Source organism: Grampus griseus (genome assembly GCF_964374135.1).
Source record: "Grampus griseus genome assembly, chromosome: 2".
Classification (NCBI taxonomy): Eukaryota; Metazoa; Chordata; class Mammalia; order Artiodactyla; family Delphinidae; genus Grampus; species Grampus griseus.
The window spans coordinates 166126247-166146486 of NC_139018.1; the positions used below are offsets into that span (position 1 = coordinate 166126247).

Sequence of the window (20240 nt, forward strand, 5' to 3'; positions counted from 1 at the left end):
GTGGGAAACACAAGAAAAGAAAACGACCTACAAAAACAAATGCATCACAGTTAAGAAAATGGTAATAGGAACATACATATGGATAATTACCTTAAACATGAATGGATTAAATCCTCCAACCAAAAGACACAGGCTTGCTGAATGGATACAAACACAAGACCCATATATATGCTGTCTACAAGAGACCCACATCAGACCTAGGGACACATAAAGACTGAAAATGAGGGGATGGAAAAAGATATTCCATGCAAATGTAAATCAAAAGAAAGCTGGAGTAACAATACTCATATAAGATAAAACAGACTTTAAAATAAAGAATGTTACAAGAAACAAGGAAGGACACTAAATAATGATCAAGGGATCATTCCAAGAAAAAGATATAACAAATATAAATATATATGCACCCAACATAGGAGCACCTCAATATATAAGGCAACCGCTAACAGCTATAAAAGAGGAAATCGACAGTAACACAGTAATAGTGGGAGACTTTAACACCTCACTTACACCAATGGACAGATCATCCAAAGAGAAAATTAATAAGGAAACACAAGCTTTAAATGACACAATAAACCAGATAGAATTAATTGATATTTATAGGACATTCCATCCAAAAATAGAAGATTACACTTTCTTCTCAAGTGCACATGGAACATTCTCCAGGATAGATCACATCTTGGGTCACAAATCAAGCCTCAGTAAAGTTAAGAACATTGAAATCATATCAAGCATCTTTTCTGACCACAACGCTGTGAGATTAGAAATCAATTACAGGGAATAAAACCATAAAAAACACAAACACATGGAGGCTAAACAATACATTACTAAATAACCAAGAAATCAAAGAGGAAATCAAAAAATACGTAGAAACAAATGACAATGAAAACACGACAATACAAAACCTATGGGATGCAGCAAAAGCAGTTCTAAGAGGGAAGTTTACAGCAATACAAGCTTACCTCAAGAAACAAGAAAAATCTCAAATAAACCATCTAACCTTACACCTAAAGGAAATAGAGAAAGAAGAACAAACAAAACTCAAAGTTAGTAGAAGGAAAGAAATCATAAAGAGCAGAAATAAATGAAATAGAAACAAAGAAAACAATAGCAAAGATCAATAAAAATAAAAGCTGGTTCTTTGAGAAGATAAACAAAATTGATAAACCATTGGACAGACTCATCAAGAAAAAGAGGGAAAGGACTCAAATCAATAAAATTAGAAATGAAAAAGGAGAATTTAAAACAGACACCGCAGAAATACAAAGCATCCTAAGAGATGACTACAAGCAACTCTATGCCAATAAAATGGACAATCTGGAAGAAATGGACAAAGTCTTAGAAAGGTATAACCTTCCAAGACTGAACCAGGAAGAAATAGAAAATATGAACAGACCAATCACAAGTAATGAAATTGAAACTGTGATTAAAAATCTTCCAACAAACAAAAGTCCAGGACCAGATGGCTTCACAGGCGAATTCTATCAAACAATTAGAGAAGAGCTAACACCCATGCTTCTCAAACTCTTCCAAAAAATTGAAGAGGAAGGAACACCCTCAAACTCATTCTATGAGGCCACCATCACCCTGATACCAAAACCAGACAAAGATACTACAAAAAAAGAAAACTACAGACCAATATCACTGATGAATATAGTCAATAAAATACTAGCAAACAAAATCCAACAATACATTAAAAGGATCATACACCATGATCAAATAGGGTTTATCCAGGGATGCAAGGATTCTTCAATATATGCAAATCAATCAATGTGATACACCATATTAACAAACTGAAGAATAAAAACCATATGATCTTCTCAATAGATGCAGAAAAAGCTTTTGACAAATTCAACACCCATTTATGACAAAAACTCTCCAGAAAGTGGGCATAGAGGGAACCTACCTCAACATAATAAAGGCCATATAAGACAAACCCACAGCAAATATCAGTCTCAATGGTAAAAAACTGAAAGCATTTCCTCTAAGATCATGAACAAGACAAGGATGTCCACTCTTGCCACTATTATTCAACATAGTTTTGGAATTCCTAGCCACGGCAATCAGAGAAGAAAAATAAAAGGAATACAAATTGGAAAAGAAGAAGTAAAACTGTCACTGTTTGCAGATGTCATGACACTATACATAGAGAATCCTAAAAATGCCACCAGAAAACTACTAGAGCTAATCAATGAATTTGGTAAAGTTGTAAATAATTACATAATTAATGCACAGAAACCTCTTGCATTCTTATACACTAATGATGAAAAACCTGAAAGAGAAATTAAAGAAACACTCCCATTTACCACTGCAACAAAAAGAATAAAATACCTAGGAATAAACCTACCAAGGGAGACAAAAGACCTGTATGCAGAAAACTATAAGAAACTGATGAAAGAAATTAAAGATGATACAAACAGATGGAGAGATATACCATGTTCTTGGATTGGAAGAATCACTATTGTGAAAATGAGTATACTAACCAAAGCAATCTACAGATTCAATGCAATCCCTATCAAATTCCCAATGGCATTTTTTACAGAACTAGAACAAAAAAATCTTAAAATTTGTATGGAGACACAAAAGACCCCGAATAGCCAAAGCAGTCTTGAGGGAAAAAAACGGAGCTGGAGGAATCAGACTCCTTGACTTCAGACTATACTACAGAGCTACAGTAATCAAGACAATATGGTACTGGCACAAAAACAGAAATATAGATCAATGCAACAGGATAGAAAGCCCAGAGATAAACCCACGCACATATGGTCACCTTATCTTTGATAAAGGAGGCAAGAATATACAGTGGAGAAAAGACAGCCTCTTCAATAAGTGGTGCTGGGAAAACTGGACAGCTACATGTAAAAGAATGAAATTAGAACACTCCCTAACACCATACACAAAAATAAACTCAAAATGGATTAGAGACCTAAATGTAAGACTGGACACTATAAAACTCTTAGAGGAAAACATAGGAAGAACACTCTTTGACATAAACCACAGCAAGATCTTTTTTGATCCACTTCCTAGAGTAATGGAAATAAAAACAAAAATACACAAACGGGACCTAATGAAACTGAAAAGCTTTTGCACAGCAAAGGAAACCATAAACAAGATGAAAAGACAACCCTCAGAATGGGAGAAAATATTTGCAAATGAATCACTGGACAAAGGATTAATCTCCAAAATATATAAACAGCTCATGCAGCTCAATATTAATGAAACAAAAAACCCAATCAAAAAATGGGTAGAAGACCTAAATAGACATTTCTCCAAAGAAGACATACAGATGGCCAAGAAGCACATTAAAAAACTGCTCAACATCACTAATTATTAGAGAAATGCAAATCAAAATTACAATGAGGTATCACCTCACACCAGTTAGAATGGGCATCATCAGAAAATCTGCAAACAACAAGTGCTGGAGAGGGTGTGGAGAAAAGGGAACCCTCTTGCACTGTTGGTGGGAATGTAAATTGATACAGCCACTATGGAGAACAGTATGGAGGTTCCTTAAAAATCTAAAAATAGAATTACCATATGACCCAGCAATCCAACTACTGGCATATACCCAGAGAAAACCATAATTCAAAAGGACCAATGCACCCCAATGTTCACTGCAGCACTGTTTACAATAGCCAGGACATGGAAGCAACCTAAATGCCCATCGACAGACGAATGGATAAAGAAGATGTGGTACATATATGCAATGGAATATTACTCAGCCATAAAAAGGAACGATATTAGGTCATTTGTAGAGACGTGGATGGGTCTAGAGACTGTCACACAGAGTGAAGTAAGTCAGAAAGAGAAAAACAAATATCGTATATTAACGCATATAGGTGGAACCTAGAAAAATGGTACAGATGAACCAGTTTGCAGGGCAGAAACAGAGACAGAGATGTAGAGAACAAACATATGGACACCAAGCGGGGAAAGTGGAGGGGGGTGGTGCTGGTGGGATGAATTGGGAGATTGAGATTGACATGTATACACTAATATGTATAAAATGGATAACTAATAAAAACCTGATGTATAAAAAAATAAATTTAAGTTAAAAAAAAAGATGTCAGGGAAGACCTCTCTGAGGAAGTAGCTGTTGTGAGATATGAGTCATTAAAACTATTCACAAATATTCTGGTTCTTCTCCTTCTAGGCACTTGGTATGACAATATTTTCCTGCTCCCCTTCAAGTAAGATGCAGCCTGTGACCTGAATTTCCCCGTGTGAGTAGAAGTAATGTCCTTTTTGGGTAGAAGGCTCATGAATTAATGGTTGACTTGTCATGTTCTTTTTCTCTCTGGTATGGTGATGGGTGATGTTTTGGTTTGCCTGGGTCCTGGAGTCAGGACAAGAAGCAGAGCTCCCAACAATCCTCAATGCACAGGTAGCACAAGCAACCAATAAAACCTAGTTGCTTTTAGTTACTGCAACTTGGGGGTTGTTAACCACAGCACAACCTAACCTAATCCTGACAATAAGGGATAGAAATCCTAGCTACAAATGTGTTCTGGAAAGTTGCAAAGCACTATACAAATAGACTAAGAGCTCAGTATTCTGGTAAGTTAGCTTCACGGTAACCAGTTCAATCCATTTCAGGATTTCAGTGTTTCAGGAAACACTGAGGGCAACACCTCATTTCAGCTTAGTACAATCACTGAGGTTCCCAATGATGATTGTGTCATCACAAGTGATTAAATTATATTTGGCACACTCTGTGTAGGAAAAGGAATTACGTCACAAATGGGTAAAAGCTGCAGTGATCTGAAATATTCCCATGTGCTGGATCATTGAGGGTAATGCATAGTATTAATATTAATAATTGCATATATTATAATATCCGCTCTTTACTGAACTTCTGTTAGGTACCAGGTATTGTGTCAAGTGCTGAATATATTTTATATCATTCAATCCTCACCATGCTGTGATAAATCTAATAACTTGTTAAAAATCACAGAGTTAAGTAAGTGGCGGAGTTAGAATTTGAAACGCTTGTCTTCCTATCATTGCTGTGTAACTCAGGCAAACATCCATGCTTCAGTTTGCTTACGCAAAATATTCTCACGGCACAAATGGGCATGTAATACTTTATTTGGAACTAAAACATGAGGTTCATTCACTTTTAAAAAATGGCCTCACCTTTAAAAGGACTTACTATCTCACTTACCAATAACAGATTTTTTTAGCTTAACTCAGATAAGTAGAAAGTAAGTTGAGTTAGTCCTTCGTAAGCCCTGACTGGTTAGCCATCGAGAGTACACTAGGCGCAGGGAATTTGCGTGGCTTCGTAGACAAGCACACGTAGACTAACCTCGTATTTTTCTGTCTCTGTGATGGAGACTCTCAGTTTCCTGTTCAAGGCAGAAAATGTATTGAAGTGGACAGCTTAGGCGGAAGGCAGCCAGTGTGGCGGTTTGTGGCATGACCATCAAAGGAGAAGGGTTTTTACGTGACGGTGGAGAAAGGATGGATTGGAAATGGCTTTAAAGAGCCAGGAGAATGAAGTTTCTGCTTTTCCACACCCTGTGGGACAAGGACCCTGAAGAGCCTCCAGGGGCCATATTAGGAGGACATATCCAGAGAAACTTGAAATCTTTGTAAGCATGAGCTGCCAACTCCCAGATCCCTGCTAAGGTCTTCCAAAGGTGTCTCAGCCAGCCGAGTGACAAGGGTTTCTCAGGGAATAAGTAGTGTTCTCTGACAACAGCCTTGAGGTTCCTGTTTTGATGGTGAACAGTCATTGGATTCACCACGGTAGATCACTGGATGACCTCAGTACAAGCCCCTCTTACATGTTACAAATTCCTCTTTTTCTCTTCTTTTCTTCCTTATTTCCTTTCTTTCTTTTTTGCCCAAGTTATTATTATGCATTATTACTCTTTAGGATTTTGTACTCATATACTATGGGTGTTTCCAGCACTTCTGTGCTCTATAAGTATGCAAAGTAAAATAGGTCTTATAGAAGGTATTTTTCATAAGCTTTTTAAATTTCTATATTTAAACTGCTAAACCCAAGCTTCTATAATTTTCAACAATGAAATTATATGCCTATCTGATAAGCACCTTTTCAGATAGAAATGAAGGTCCTGAAAAGACCAACTATTTTACAGTACTTTCAAGGTCTGCTTTACTCTAAACCAAACACAAATGAGTATATTCACACTGAAATAGTACTGTGAATTATTTACAGTACACTGACGGGATGGATGGCTCTAAAGTTGTTTTCCTCTTCATTTCTCTCATTCTGTTAACAAGATGATGTAAACTAATGACTAAATCTTAGGATCTTCTGAAAGGTTATTCCTTCTAGATTTATAGTAACAACTGTGCTTCTAGTGACAATTCCACCTCACCGAAAATGAGTACCTTTTAGAGAATGTTTGCTATAACTGTTAAATATATTAATAATTGAAATTATGAAAAACAATTATAGTTTCCCTCTACTGAACTATATGTTGTTGTTCATTCCAAATTCTCTGTAATTTCATCACACTAGATTTGGACCAAACACGGACTTCAGAGGAATGAGAACTGGCAATCTAGATAATTTGTCCAGTGAGAGCACTATTTTTTTTAATTCAAGTACAGTTGATTTACAATATTATATTAGTTTTAGGTGTACAACGTAGTGGTTCAAAATTTTTATAGATATAAACTCCATTTAAAGTTATTATAAAATGTTAGCTATATTTCCCTTGTATCTTATTTATTTTATCCACAGTAATCCGTACCTCTTAATCCCCTACCCCTTTCCAACCCCTTCCCCTTTCCCTCTCCCCACTGGTAGCCATTAGTTTGTCAGTGAGGGCACTATTAGTGATAATACAGACAAACATTATGAATACAATATTTAAATTATCTATCAGGTCTTATTAATATATCACAAGGCTACCTTTTTATTGATGTACTTTGGAACTAGTCCTGAAGTTTCAAGGTCATGCTTGTCTCCAGTTCTTTTGTCAACATAAATTGGCTTAGGTTTTTTAGCCACTCCCATAATGACATCGGCTGCATTTGTATTTATAAATTTTTTTTCACTCTGTATTCCCATGACTGGATGGTCCGTCCTCAATGGCACAGGAGGCTTTCTGGGCTCATTCCATTCAAACTTTTTTTCTGTTAAACATAACATTTCCTTGTTAATATTAAACTATAGATGTGGCTACTCAGTACTATTTATAGCACCCAGATATTTTACCACTAGTATATTAGAGTTTTATTAATAATATATTCAAATATTTAAGGTAAAAATCAGTAATCATAAATGCAAAAGATTAAATGTGACATAATCAATTAATATGTTGGAGAACAATATAAAAATCTAAGGGAAGAAAATAAACACCCCAAATCATATGCTAGCTAAAACATTTTTATTAGCTATTATAAAAATATTTTCTTATAAAGATTTCAATAACAAATGTTCAGTAAGCCCATTGAAAAAAGCCCAAAGAAACATTAAAACTTTTTTCTGAGTACCTTCAATATTATGAATAATTGCCTCTTCAGAGGAAAGTTACTGTAAGATCACCAAGTAAATAAATCAAACTTGATGTATCTGATGTATCCAAGAATCTGGATGTTTTTCACTAAAACTATTATTATTATAAGGTATAAAAATCATGTAATAGCTATGTACCTAACATGTAGCTTAAGAAATGATAAATGACCAATACTGCTGAGGCTTCCTATTCACTCCTCCCTGATTACAGCTCACCTCCTAAAATAACTGCTATCCAAAGTTACTTCTCTCTCTCTACCACATTCTCTTCATTAGCAGCAGATGAAACTGGCCATTTTTACACAGTCTCTTTGACTTGACCATTCCAACTTATCTATTTTGATACAGCCACATCAAAGTGGTTTGTCAAAATGCTAAAATGTAAAATAATTACACTTTACTTCCAAGAACCGAAGGCAACAACTATCTTGACAAAACCTTACTCAAAGGCTTCCCTGGTGGTGCAGTGGTTAAGAATCTGCCTACCAATGCAGGGGATAAGGGTTCCAGCCCTGGTCCTGAGAGATCCCACATGCCGCGGAGCAACTAAGCCCGTGAGCCACAACTACTGAGCCTGTGCTCTAGAGCCTGCGAGCCACAACTACTGAGCCCACGCACCACAAGGACTGAAGCCCGCCTGCCTAGAGTCCGTGCTCCGCAACGAGAAGCCACCACAATGAGAAGCCCACGCACCACAACAAAGAGTAGCCCCCGCTCGCCGCAACTAGAGAAAGCCTGCGCGCAGCAACAAAGACCCAATGCAGCCAAAAACAAGTAAATTAAATAAATTTAAAAAAACAACAAAAAAACCCACCTTACTCAAATCTTAACCTCATTACAACTACTATGGACTTTGACTTTATTCATTTCTGTACTGTTTGAACTTTTAAATCATTTTATATAACTTTTAGTATCAGAAAAAACAATACTTATTATTTAAAGTTTATGAACTGGATTAATCTCTTGTTATAGGCTGAATTGTGTCCCCCCACCATATTCATACATTGAAGCCCTAAATGCCAGTACCTCAGAATGGAACTGTAGTTGGACATGCTTTTAAAGAGGGACTTAAGTTAAAATGAGGTCATTAGGGTGAATGCTAATCCAATATGACTGATGTCCTTGTAAAAGGAGGAAATTTGGACACAAACACACACAGAAGGAAGCCATGTGAAGACAGCGATCTATAAGTCAAGGAGAGAGGTCTCAGAAGAAATGAACCCTGGAAACATCCTGATCTTGTTTTTTTGTTTGTTTGTTTCATTTTGTTATTGGTTTTGTTTTCGGTTTTTTTTGGCCATTCCGTGTGGCATGTGGGATCTTAGTTCCCCAACCAGGGATTGAACCCATAACCCCTGCAGTGGAAGCTCAGGGACCACCAGGGAGTTCCCAGTAACACCCTGATTTTGGACTCTAGCTCTCAGAATTGTCACAAAATAAATTTCTGTTTAAGCTACCCCATACTTACTATGGTAGCAGCCCCAGCAAACCAATATACCCCTGATAATTCTACACGCCCCCAGGAAACATTATAAAGGAGGTTTTGAATGTTCACTTATTCATTAATTCATGCAATATATTTTTGTTGAGCAATTACTATGTCCCCAGGTAATGCTCTAGGAACTGCGGGTACAGGAGTGAACAGAAGATACAAAGTCCCCTTTCTCATGGAGTTTATATTATAGTGGGGGATGAAAAAATAAAATATAATATGTAGACTATAATGTATATATTAGCTTGAACTATATGTAAAATTGTTTACTGTTTTTGACCTACAAAAATGGTTATCTTCTTCCTATTTAACATACTACTGAGCTGTTGTGAACATTGTCAGAAATTGAATTAGGGAGTTCTTCCAAAGCCCGGAGCAGAGAATAAGCTTGTTACAACCCAAAGAGCTCCCTTCTACCAGATACACCCATGTCAGGTTGGGTATATCAAGTAAGGTTGGCATAATCAGTTTGCCTAAAAAAACAGAGGCATACATCTTATAGATGATCACGTGGGAAACATTTAGAAGCCGGATTTAATTATGAGTTGAAAGCGCATGCAAAGGACTCCCATAACGATAGCTTTAGAAATGCAATTAAGAGGCAAAACTGAATTCTCAGAAAATGGGGAAACAGTTTGGAAAGACTGATAATTCATTCTTAGTTGAGTAAGTATATTATAAATCTTGGTTGTTTGTGGTTATGCACTGGATGGAGCCTAAAGCCCACCCCCATCTTACCCTTATGTTATATCTATCAATATCTAAACATCATATTCTTTTCATCCGAGGCGTAGGGGTTGGCAATGTGGGGTGGCTCGGAAAATGGGGCGAGGATGTCTCTTTACAAATTATTCAGTGGTAATGTTAATAAGTCTGAAGACCAAATGACTGGGTTTCTTTTTAGGCTATAATAAAATGGCAATATTAACACGGTCTCGTGGTCATGCAGATGTTCTACTACTTAAATTTAGAGAAATCTTCTTGTACCTGGTAGGTAGTTTTCAGTGTGTCTAGCAAATTATTGTGTTCAGAATGGCAGAATGGCAGTAGCCTTGGCCTTGGCCTATATTACCTTTAACTTTGTCTCACTGGACGCGGCTTTTAACGCTCTTGCAATGCCCTGAATTTCTTAATTATTCCTAAGGCCAATGAAATGTTGTGTTTGTTTTGCCTTATAATGTTTATAAGAGAAGAGACAGACTTCTTCCCTTTCTCCTTATTTGAAACTTAGGATTTATACAGTTAGGTTATGTACTATGCTTAACCTTGGAGAGGATTCATGAGGACCCGAGTAATATCATTGGTTCTAAGGCACTTAAAGTATTAAATTCCATTTTAGGACTTTCCAGTGTTCTCAAGTGCTTGTGGGTCACAAAATAACAAGACTCCACTTAAGGGAGCTACAAGAGAGGCTTCTGAAGACATGAATTTCAGCATGAATGTTGTATTTTCAGACTTGCTTCTTCCACCTTTCCCAATAATGCCCTCATCCTCTGTCACGGTATGAGGGTTATGAGAGAGGATTGTGGGACACATAATATTGCCATAGGGAGAAGTAGTTTCATTTTTGGCAAAAGGCACACCCTAGTTGGGCTTGAGATATTGCATTATTTCCTTGATGCCAGAAGATGGGAAGAGGCTTTTTTTGGGCTGTGTTGGGTCTTCATTGCTGTGCACGCACTTTCTCTAGGTGCGGCGAGTGGGGGCTACTCTTTGTTGCAGTGCGTGGGCTTCTCATTGCGGTGGCTTCTCTCATTGCGGAGCTCAGGCTCTAGGCATGCGGGCTTCAGTAGTTGTGGCATGTGGGCTCAGTAGTTGTGGCTCGTGGGCTCTAGACCACAGGCTCAGTAGTTGTGGCTCACGGGCTTAGTTGCTCCGCGGCATGTGGGATCTTCCCCAACCAGGGCTCAAACCCGTGTCCCTACATTGGCAGGCGGATTCTCAACCACCGCGCCACCAGGGAAGTCACCGAGGCTAACTTTTTAAAATAGATAGATTCATTGCCCTCTTCTCTTTATTATCTGAAAACATCAAGGAAGACATACCCAAGATGGGAAGAAGTTGCTTCCATGAATACCAATAACAATTCCTTTTTCATCCACTCTCCACTTTCCTGATGGCCTTTTCCCCTGATACCCATATTCTCTATGACCACAATTGACTACATAATTTGTGAGGCCCAGTACAAAATGAAAACGTGGGGCTCCTTGATAAAAAATTATTAGGCATTTCAAGATGGCAGAAGCAGAGCATTAAACCAAGTGTGGGATCCTCTGAAGCACGGGGCCCTTTGTGACTGTACAGGTAGCACGCCCAAGAAACTGGCTCTCATTCACGAAGGCTCCTCCATTACATCTAACTCCTTCATTGTCCTAATGGTCTTAGAGATTGGAGAGAGTTAAAGCCCATACTCAAGGCTAAAGTGAGCCTGATAGTTGCTTCGACAACTGATAGTAATGGTTGTAGTTTTCATCTCTTGCAGAAAAGACCAGACAGGGTTTAGATGGTGAGCTATCTTGCCCACTGAGGTTCAGAACTCTTCTTATGATCATTGTTATTGAAGTCATATAGCTAGTTATGAAGATGGTGGGGCATGTGGTGCTGGAGGTGGGGTTTTATCAGATAGTCCAAGATGTAGTTCAAGATGCTTGCACCATCAAAGGAAAGTCTATTCGGGGGGCAGCTGGCATTCTCCACTCTCTTTTTCTACTACATTGTGGGTTTTTTTAAGAACTTTTATTTAAAATATTTTTTCACTGAAGTATAGTTGATGTATAATACTGATATTATATAAGTTACAGGTGTACAATATAGTGATTTTTAAAGGTCATACTCCATTTATAGTTATTATAAAATATTGGCTATATCCTGTGTTGTACGATATATCCTTGTATCTTATTTTGTACATAATATTGTACCTCTTAACCCCCTGCTTCTGTTTTGCTCCCTCCCTCTTCCCTCTCATCACTGATAACCACTGGTTTGTTCTGTGAGTCTGCTTCTTTTCTGTTATATTCACAAGTTTGTTGTATTTTTTTAGATTCCACACATATGTGATGTCACACATTTCCCTGTCTGACTTATTTCACTTAGCATAATACCCTCCAAGTCCACCCACGTTGCTGCAAATGGCAGTATTTCATTCTTCGTTATGGTTGAGTAGTATTCCATTGTATACATATACCACATCTTCTTTATCTATTAATCTGCTGATGGGCACTTAGGTTGCTTCCATGTCTTGGCAACTGTAAATAATGCTGCTATGAACACTGGGGTGCATCTACTATGTTCTTGACGTCTGCTTTCTCCTAGCCTCTCAAATTCTGTTTAATATGAGGTAAAGTTGCTATCACTGTAAACATTTACTATTCAGACAAAATAATTTTAAATTATCTGCTAACACTTTTAATATTAAAAAGAGTGATAAAACCTACTGGGTGGTAGAGTTTTTTCCTTTGAATGTTTCTTCAGGAAATCCTTTGGAGAAGGTACTTCAAGTTTTGCTGGTCCCATAGTTTTCATTGCAGTTTTAAATTTTTGCTTCTCATCTTTTACAGCTGCCTTAAAAATGGATACATACCTACAATTAAAAGAAAAAGTTGTAGCATTTACATTTCTAGTAAAAATTGTTTAAAGTTTATAAAAAGGATATACATTTCTAATTTATATATATCTATATTCATTTGGAGATAGCCATAAAGCATAATTATCTGAATTATCTGAGTCCATCAGGCTTAGGCAAGCTAAATGGAACCTTTGCCCTAAGAAAAACATGCCAGGATAAAGATGGTCATAGTATTTCCTTATTATCCTTTGAATATCTGTAGCATCTATAGTGATGTCACCTCTCCCATTCCTGATATTGGTAATTTATGTCTTCTCTCTCTCTTTTTTTTTTTTTTCTGATAAGTCTAGCTAAGGGCTTATTAATTTTATTGATTTCTTAAAAAACCAGCTTTTCATTGATTTTCTTTAATGTTCACGTTTTCCATTTCAATGATTTCTGCACTGATCTTTACTATTTCTTATTTGGAGTTTAATTTGTTTTTCTTTTACAATTTTTTTTTTTTTTTTAGTTTCTTAAGGTACAAGTTTAGATATTTGACTTTAAACTTTTATACTTATCTAATAGAAGCTATAAAATTAAAAAACACCTTTTTAATTCCCTTCTGATATCTTCTTTGGCTTAGGAGTTTGTTTAGATGTGTTTTGCTTAATCTCCAAATATTTGGGAATTTTCCAGATACCTCTTTGATTTCTAATTAATTTTTACTGTGGTTAAAGAATATAATTGTAAAATTTCAATCCTTTAAGATTTTCTGACACTTGTTTTATGGCACAAAGCATAGTCTATCTTGGTAAATGGTCTACATACACTGGAAAAGAAAGTGCACACTGTTGCTGTTGGCTGGAGTGTTCTATAAATGACAATTAGGTCAAACTGGCTGGAAGTATTTTCAAGTGTTCTAATAATCATTGAAAGAGAGATGTGGAAATCTCTGACTATAATTGTGGATTTGTCTATTTCTTCTTTTAGTTCTATCGGGTTTTGCTTCATGTATTTTGAAGCTCTATTAGTAGGTGCATAGCATTTAGAATACCTTCTTGAAATACTAATCACTTCAATATTATGAAATAATATTCTATATCCCTTCTAAAATTCTGTGCTCTAAAAATCGACTCTGTCTGATATTAATATAACCAGTCCACATTCCTTTGATTTATGGTAACAGCATTTTTCCATTCTTTGACTTTTTACTTACTTGTGTCTGTACTTTTAAGGGGATTTTCTTATGGAAAGCGTAGAAGTTTTATCCTTTCAAAGGGTTTCATTTCTTTGGTGTATTTAGACCATTCACATTTAATGTGATTTAAAAAATATGTTTGTGTTTAAATTTTCCATCTTGCTATTTGTTTTCTACATACCCCACTGCTGGTTCTTCCTTATTTTATTCTGCCTTATTTTTTGTTTTATTTTGTGGAAGTTCTAAGGTTTACAATATACCTGTTTAACTGATCACAGCCTACCTTCAAGTATTATTATGTCACTTCACATAGGACATAAGAACCTTACAAAAGAATACTTGCATTTACCCCTCCCCCACCTTTATCCTAATGTTATATGTTATGAAACCCGTAATTCATTGTGATTACTTTTCCTTTAAAAAGCCAAATAAATTAAAAAGAAATTCAGAAATAAATTTAAAAAGAAGAAACTTTAATATTTACCCATATATTTACCATTTTATGTGTTCTTGATTTCATTGTGTAAATCCAAATTTCCAACTCATACCCTTTTCTTATGCATTATGGACTTTTAAACTTCTGGCTTCCACTGTTTCTATCTGCTGACCTTCTTTCTTCCTCTGTATGTAATGTTTCTTTTTTCCTTGGCTGTTTTTAGGATTTTTCTCTTTATTACTGGTTTTAAGAAATTTTATGTTAATGGCCCTTGGTATGGTTTCCTCCCCCTCCTCCTTCTCCTTTTCCTGCTTGGGGCTCATTATGATTCTTGGATTTGTGGATTTAGAGATTTCATTAATTTTGTCCAAATTTTGACCATTATTCAAATCTTTGTTCTGTATCTCTCTACTCTCCTTCTGGGACTCTAATTACACTTGTGTTAGGTTGCTTGATGTTGTCCATAGCTCACAGATTCTGTTTTCCTTTTCAGTTTTTTTTCTCTCATTTTCATTTTGTATTGTTCTAGTATTACTATGTCTTCAAATTCAACAATATTTTCTTCTTCAGTGTCTCAGCTGCTGTTATTCCCATTAAGTATACTATTTTCATTTTAGACATGGTATTACTTATGTGTTCAAGTTAGATTTGGGGTTTTATTTACCCTTCTCTTTCTCTCCATACCTTGCTCATGTTTTCTTCTGCCTTTCTGAACACATGGAGAATATTTAAAATAGTGGTTTTAATCTCCTTGTCTACTAATTCTCTCACTGATGTCATTTCTTTGTCTGTTTGTATTGACTGATTTTTCTCTTGGTTATACATTGTATTTCTGGGTCCAGGGCTTTTAGTCTATTTCTGATTTGGCCCTACCACTGAGGCAATATATTTCTGAGGGTACTACTCAATCCCTTGCATCTTAGGAGGAGTTTCCACTCTGGTTGGTGGGAATATAAACTTTATCTGGCTCTGCTGCCTACTGTTGGCTATTTCCCTGGCCTTGGTAGTTTCAACATACAAAAGTACTGTCAGCCAAAGACTTCAGGGAAATTCTCCTGCATACTTCTATCGTTCTCCATATATGTAGTTCTTTCCTCTCTGGTACTCTTGTGCTGTGAACTCTACATGCCTTGACCACCTCAAACTCTGAACTCTGTTTCTTTAACTCAGAGAAACTGCTGGATTTTGTTTTAATTTCTCTTTCCTGGACTTTTGTCTGGAGATTCTCTCCAGAGACTATGTTGGGACAATTGTAGGGCTTGTTTCCCTTCTCTTAGGGATGACTGCTCTGTGTTGCTTGTCCAGAGCCTGAAAAACCATTGTTTTACATATATTTTTCTGGTGTTTTAGTTGTTTAAGGTGAGAGGGTAAATTCCACTCTTGATTGGAAGCAGAAGTTCAGCTATACCACTTTTAATACTTTGTATTCTCATCTTACTATGTAGGTAAGTTTGTGTGGAGAAACATTCAATTGTTTCTTGCTTTTAGAAGACTTTCCTTAATCATGAACTAAATGTCTGGGAATTAACTATGGTCCAAACTGAATGAGCTCACTAGATACCATCAGAAAATAATGTTCAATCCAAATCTGTGCCTTGAAATTCCCACGGAAGTTGGAATTGGCGGATATGATCCCTTAATAAAATACCTTCCTCTGCAGTAAAAAGGAGTGCGTACACTCTCACCTTTTTAAAATTTGCAATCTTGTGATTCATTACACTATCCATTGTGAGTTGAAAGCTTACCAGCTGTTATAGAAAACAAGATATTCTATTCTATATGAATAATAATTTTTTAATTTTTCCAAATTACAAAAATTTTTTTAAATGATGAAACTAATGTAATGGTATATGTCCATTATATCTCAACAACAGCAAAAAGGAATAAAGATCTAGGTTCCCTCCATCTCCTCAATTCATTTTCCAGAAAAAATTATGTTTTCTATATCTCTATTTATGTATGAATTGTAACTTGATTTTTAAAACTTAATATAGGGGCTTCCCTGGTGGCTCAGTGGTTAAAAATCCGCCTGCCAATGCAGGGGACACGGGTTCAAGCCCTGGTCTGGGAAGATCCCACATGCCACGGAGCAACTAAGCCCGTGTGCCACAACTACTGAGCCTGTGCTCTAGAGCCCACGAGCCACAACTACTGAGCCCATGTGCCACAACAACTGAAGCCCGCGCACCACAACGAAGAGTAGTCCCTGCCCACTACAACTAGAGAAAGCCTGCACACAGCAACGAAGACCCAACACAGCCAAAAATAAATAAATAAACTTATTTTTTAAAAAAACTTAATATAATGTGATACCTTTCCATGTTAGTACACATAAAGCTTACTTTCTTTTCTTTTTCTTTTGCATGAAAGAGTCTTTAAATTCTATAGCATTTTACAATTTTCAAAAGTTTCACCCACATCGTTTCATATAATCCCATAATAATCCTTTTTTCCCCCACCTCCTATATTACCCTTCCCCCCTTCCCTCTCCCCACTGGTAACCACTAGTTTGTTCTATCCGTGAGTCTGCTTCTTTTTTGTTTTATCCACTAATTTGTTGTATTTTTTAGACTCCACATATAAGTGATATCATACAGTATTTGTCCTTCTCTGTCAGACTTATTACACTTAGTATAATGCCCTCCAAGTCCATGCATGTTGTTGCAAATGGAAAAATTTTCATTCTTTTTTTTATGGTGGAGTAGTATTCCATTGTATATATATACCACATCTTCATTATCCATCCATTTATTGAGGGACACTTAGCTTGCTTCCATTATACTTTCTTTTCAATAGCTGCATTTTATTCCATTTTCTGGATAGTGTGGTTTTATTATAAAGATCCAGAGGGTGACTTTATTAGACAACTGGCCTTACTTTCTACTTTTTATTAGATGTGGGCTATAGATGAATTATTCTAAAACTAAAGTTATCTTCAATAGACGTATCATACTTGCACTTATTTTCTTGCCAATAGTCACCACATAGTCATATTCAATCTGTAGATACACAGTTCTAAAGCAGTTTATCTTAAAGAGCCAACAGAGAACTACAGACCAAGAGTTGGTACAGTTTGATAATGCTTGTTTGAGATTTTTTTTATCCTAATGGGTTAGATGAACATCTGGTTAACTACTGTTCTTTGTTTGTTTTGTTTTAAATGTCAGGCCAATATTATTATTGCAGCACTGGTCAATTGTGTAGAATTTTGGGACCTAGACTGCTCATAGCTCACTGTTCAACTGGAAGAGGGTGCCCTTCATCCCACTTTGATTACATATATCCATTTTCTAAATTCTCATTTAGCATCTGCATCTCTCATTAGGGTTTTCAATAATACATGGTTTTACTGTTAACCAACATTTTAATGTTTATCTTCCAGTTCCCCAAGGAGCCTGTAACCTCTGAGGTAAGGGAGATCACAGTGCTGTCAACTGTTGGTTTCCCCAAGGAATCCACCTCTTTGTGAAAGCTGGACGATCATCTTGCCAGTCTTGCAAAGAGCTGCAGTGAGCTTTACTGAAGCTGGGTTTATAACTCAGTGATGCAAACAAGGCTCGCAGCTTAATATATTTCTTTCTTAGCATGAATTTGTACTGCAGTAAGGGGATTGGGTAAGGGCAAGTTTGTGTTACTGTGGTGAGAAAGAATTGGTTAAATGTTTTATTATGCTCTGTTTTTTATAAATTAGTGTTTTGCATGCATGACATCTTGTCAAATGAAAAACTCATGGCTGTGCTGACAGTGTAGCCTAACTTCACCCTAATGCAATGAGTTCTTTGCCATCACATTTGGATGCCTTCTATTCCTTTCACTGTAGGTTAGTTTTTTCTCCTTACTCCTTCAGAGTAAACCAAGTTTGTGCTGTCACTCCAACATTGCCCAAGGGCAATGTTATACACTAACAGGGTTCAGTAAGTGCTTGCCAAATGAATAAAGATTTTTCCTATAAAATTTCTTGAAAAAGTCACCTAGATGCAGTAAAGCTTTTAAATTTACCAAAAAACAAAACGCCTATTTAATAAACTATCTTAACATTCAAATACAGTATACTATGGAAAATATAATCAGCCAGTGAGTTATACAGAGAAACTTTATCTTGTACAATATACAGGAATTTTCGCCCAAAAGTCCATTCAGCAATAGTTAATTTGAACACTTCTCATAAACTCTGCAACTGTACCATATCTTACTTTGAATTCCTATTTCTAATTTCTACTAGATTTTGAGAAGCTAATGAAAAACAAAATAGGTATTGGTTTGGTTAAAAACAGATACTCAAGCTTAAAAGTGGAAGGATCTGCCTTCTTGTTGAAGATGTTATGCACCCCAAGCAATTACTAGTAAAGATAATTGATAATTAGATGTGAAAGACTCAAAGGATTATCTAGTTCATTTAGTTTGTTTTACAGATCAGAAAACAAATGAAAATGTATTCATGATCACAAAACCAATTAGTTGCAGAGCCTGTTTTTTTGTTTTTAGCCCACTGCTCTTGCAGTGCGGTTTTGCCTTGGATCAGGAAAAAGAGAAAGGTAAAAGCTGCAAAAATCCTAGGAGGAATGAGATTTTCTCTATCAGTTACCTTCTTTTCTCCCCATAGATTTAACTAAGTGCTAAGTCCCAGAAGACTAACTGGGATGTTTACTGTGTGGTTTCCTTTTCGAAATTTGGGGAATTAAAGGGGGTCCTAACACCTACATGAAAATCTTAACTCAATGACGTATTTTTGGGTCTCTATCAATCCACTCTTCCTTCCATCAACTATCAGATCAAGAAAAGACCTTAGAGGGACTTCCCTGGTGGCACAGTGGTTAAGAATCCACCTGCCAATGCAGGGGACACAGGTTCGAGCCCTGGTCCAGGAAGATTCCACACGCTGTGGAGCAACTAAGCGCGTGCGCCACAACTACTAAGTCTGCGCTCTAGGGCCTGCGAGCCACTACTACTGAAGCCCGTCTGCTACAACTACTGAAGCCCACGCGCCTAGAGCCTGTGCTCCGCAACAAGAGAAGCCACCTCAGTGAGAAGCCCACGCACAGCAACAAAGAGTGGCCCCCGCTCGCCGCAACCAGAGAAACCCTGCATGCAGTAATGAAGACCCAATGCAGCCAAAAATAATAAAATAAATTTATTTTTTAAAAAAGAAGGAGGGCTTCCCCGGTGGCGCAGTGCTTGAGAGTCCGCCTGCCGATGCAGGGGACGCGGGTTCGTGACCCGGTCCAGGAGGATCCCACGTGCCGCGGAGCGAGCGGTGGGCCCGTGAGCCATGGCCACTGGGCCTGCGCGTCCGGAGCCTGTGCTCCGCAACGGGAGAGGCCACAGCAGTGAGAGGCCCGCGTACCGCAAAAAAAAAAAAAAAGAAAGAAAGAAAATGACAACTTGGTTTAAAAAAAAAAAAAAAAGACCTTAGAAACTACCTCATCCATTTATTTTGTTTCACCAATCAAAAAACTGAGGCTCAGAAACAAATAGGAATTTATACTTGACAATACTTTTGGGGAAAAAAATAAGTATTATCCCTTTATACAGGGAGCAGTAGTGTAGTTAGAAACAAAACAATTAACTCCTGAAACCAAGTTTCAAGTATCCTAACACAGAATAATAAAATTGTGATTTTCTCTTTTCAACAATAAGAAATTTCAGGCTATGTTGTATGCCACATCACACATGCACAATTAAATTACAAACAATCACACACGTATTAAAAGGAGGCTAACATAAGAAAACGGCCCTCTCACAGCACCAGGCTGCCCTCTCTGTGAATTGTGAGATGCTAAATACTTATATTTTGCAAACTTTTATTTAAGAAGTTGTCATCCAAGGCTATTTCATTGAGACAAAAATACACGTTCTCTCGTTTTGAAAGTGATATGATGCTTATTTAATCCTGAAATGGAACAGTAATTCCCCATTTTTGTTTCAAGTGGTAATCTTTGCTTACGTACCTAGGAGGCGGGGAATGTTCCTTCCAGTCACTGGGTATGAGGTTATAAATGCTCTCAGAAGAGCACGTTGGATCCATGGCCACCAAATGAGTCCTTAAAACTACTCAGCTTTTTTCCTCATTATAAC

General features: G+C 36.9%; 1 protein-coding gene across 1 annotated transcript in view; it reads right to left on the minus strand.

Annotated features, from left to right (window-relative positions):
* ENKUR (enkurin, TRPC channel interacting protein) overlaps window positions 1–20196 on the minus strand; it is a 28841-nt gene extending 8645 nt beyond the window's left edge. The window contains exons 1-3 of the mRNA XM_082649592.1: window positions 20114–20196; window positions 12419–12564; window positions 6887–7110 (exon numbers count right to left, since the gene is read on the minus strand). Of these exons, the coding sequence (XP_082505718.1) occupies window positions 6887–7110; window positions 12419–12564; window positions 20114–20190 (447 nt within the window). The 5' untranslated portion in view covers window positions 20191–20196. The remainder of the gene's footprint in view (window positions 1–6886; window positions 7111–12418; window positions 12565–20113) is intronic.
* Window positions 20197–20240: the final 44 nt, after the last annotated feature.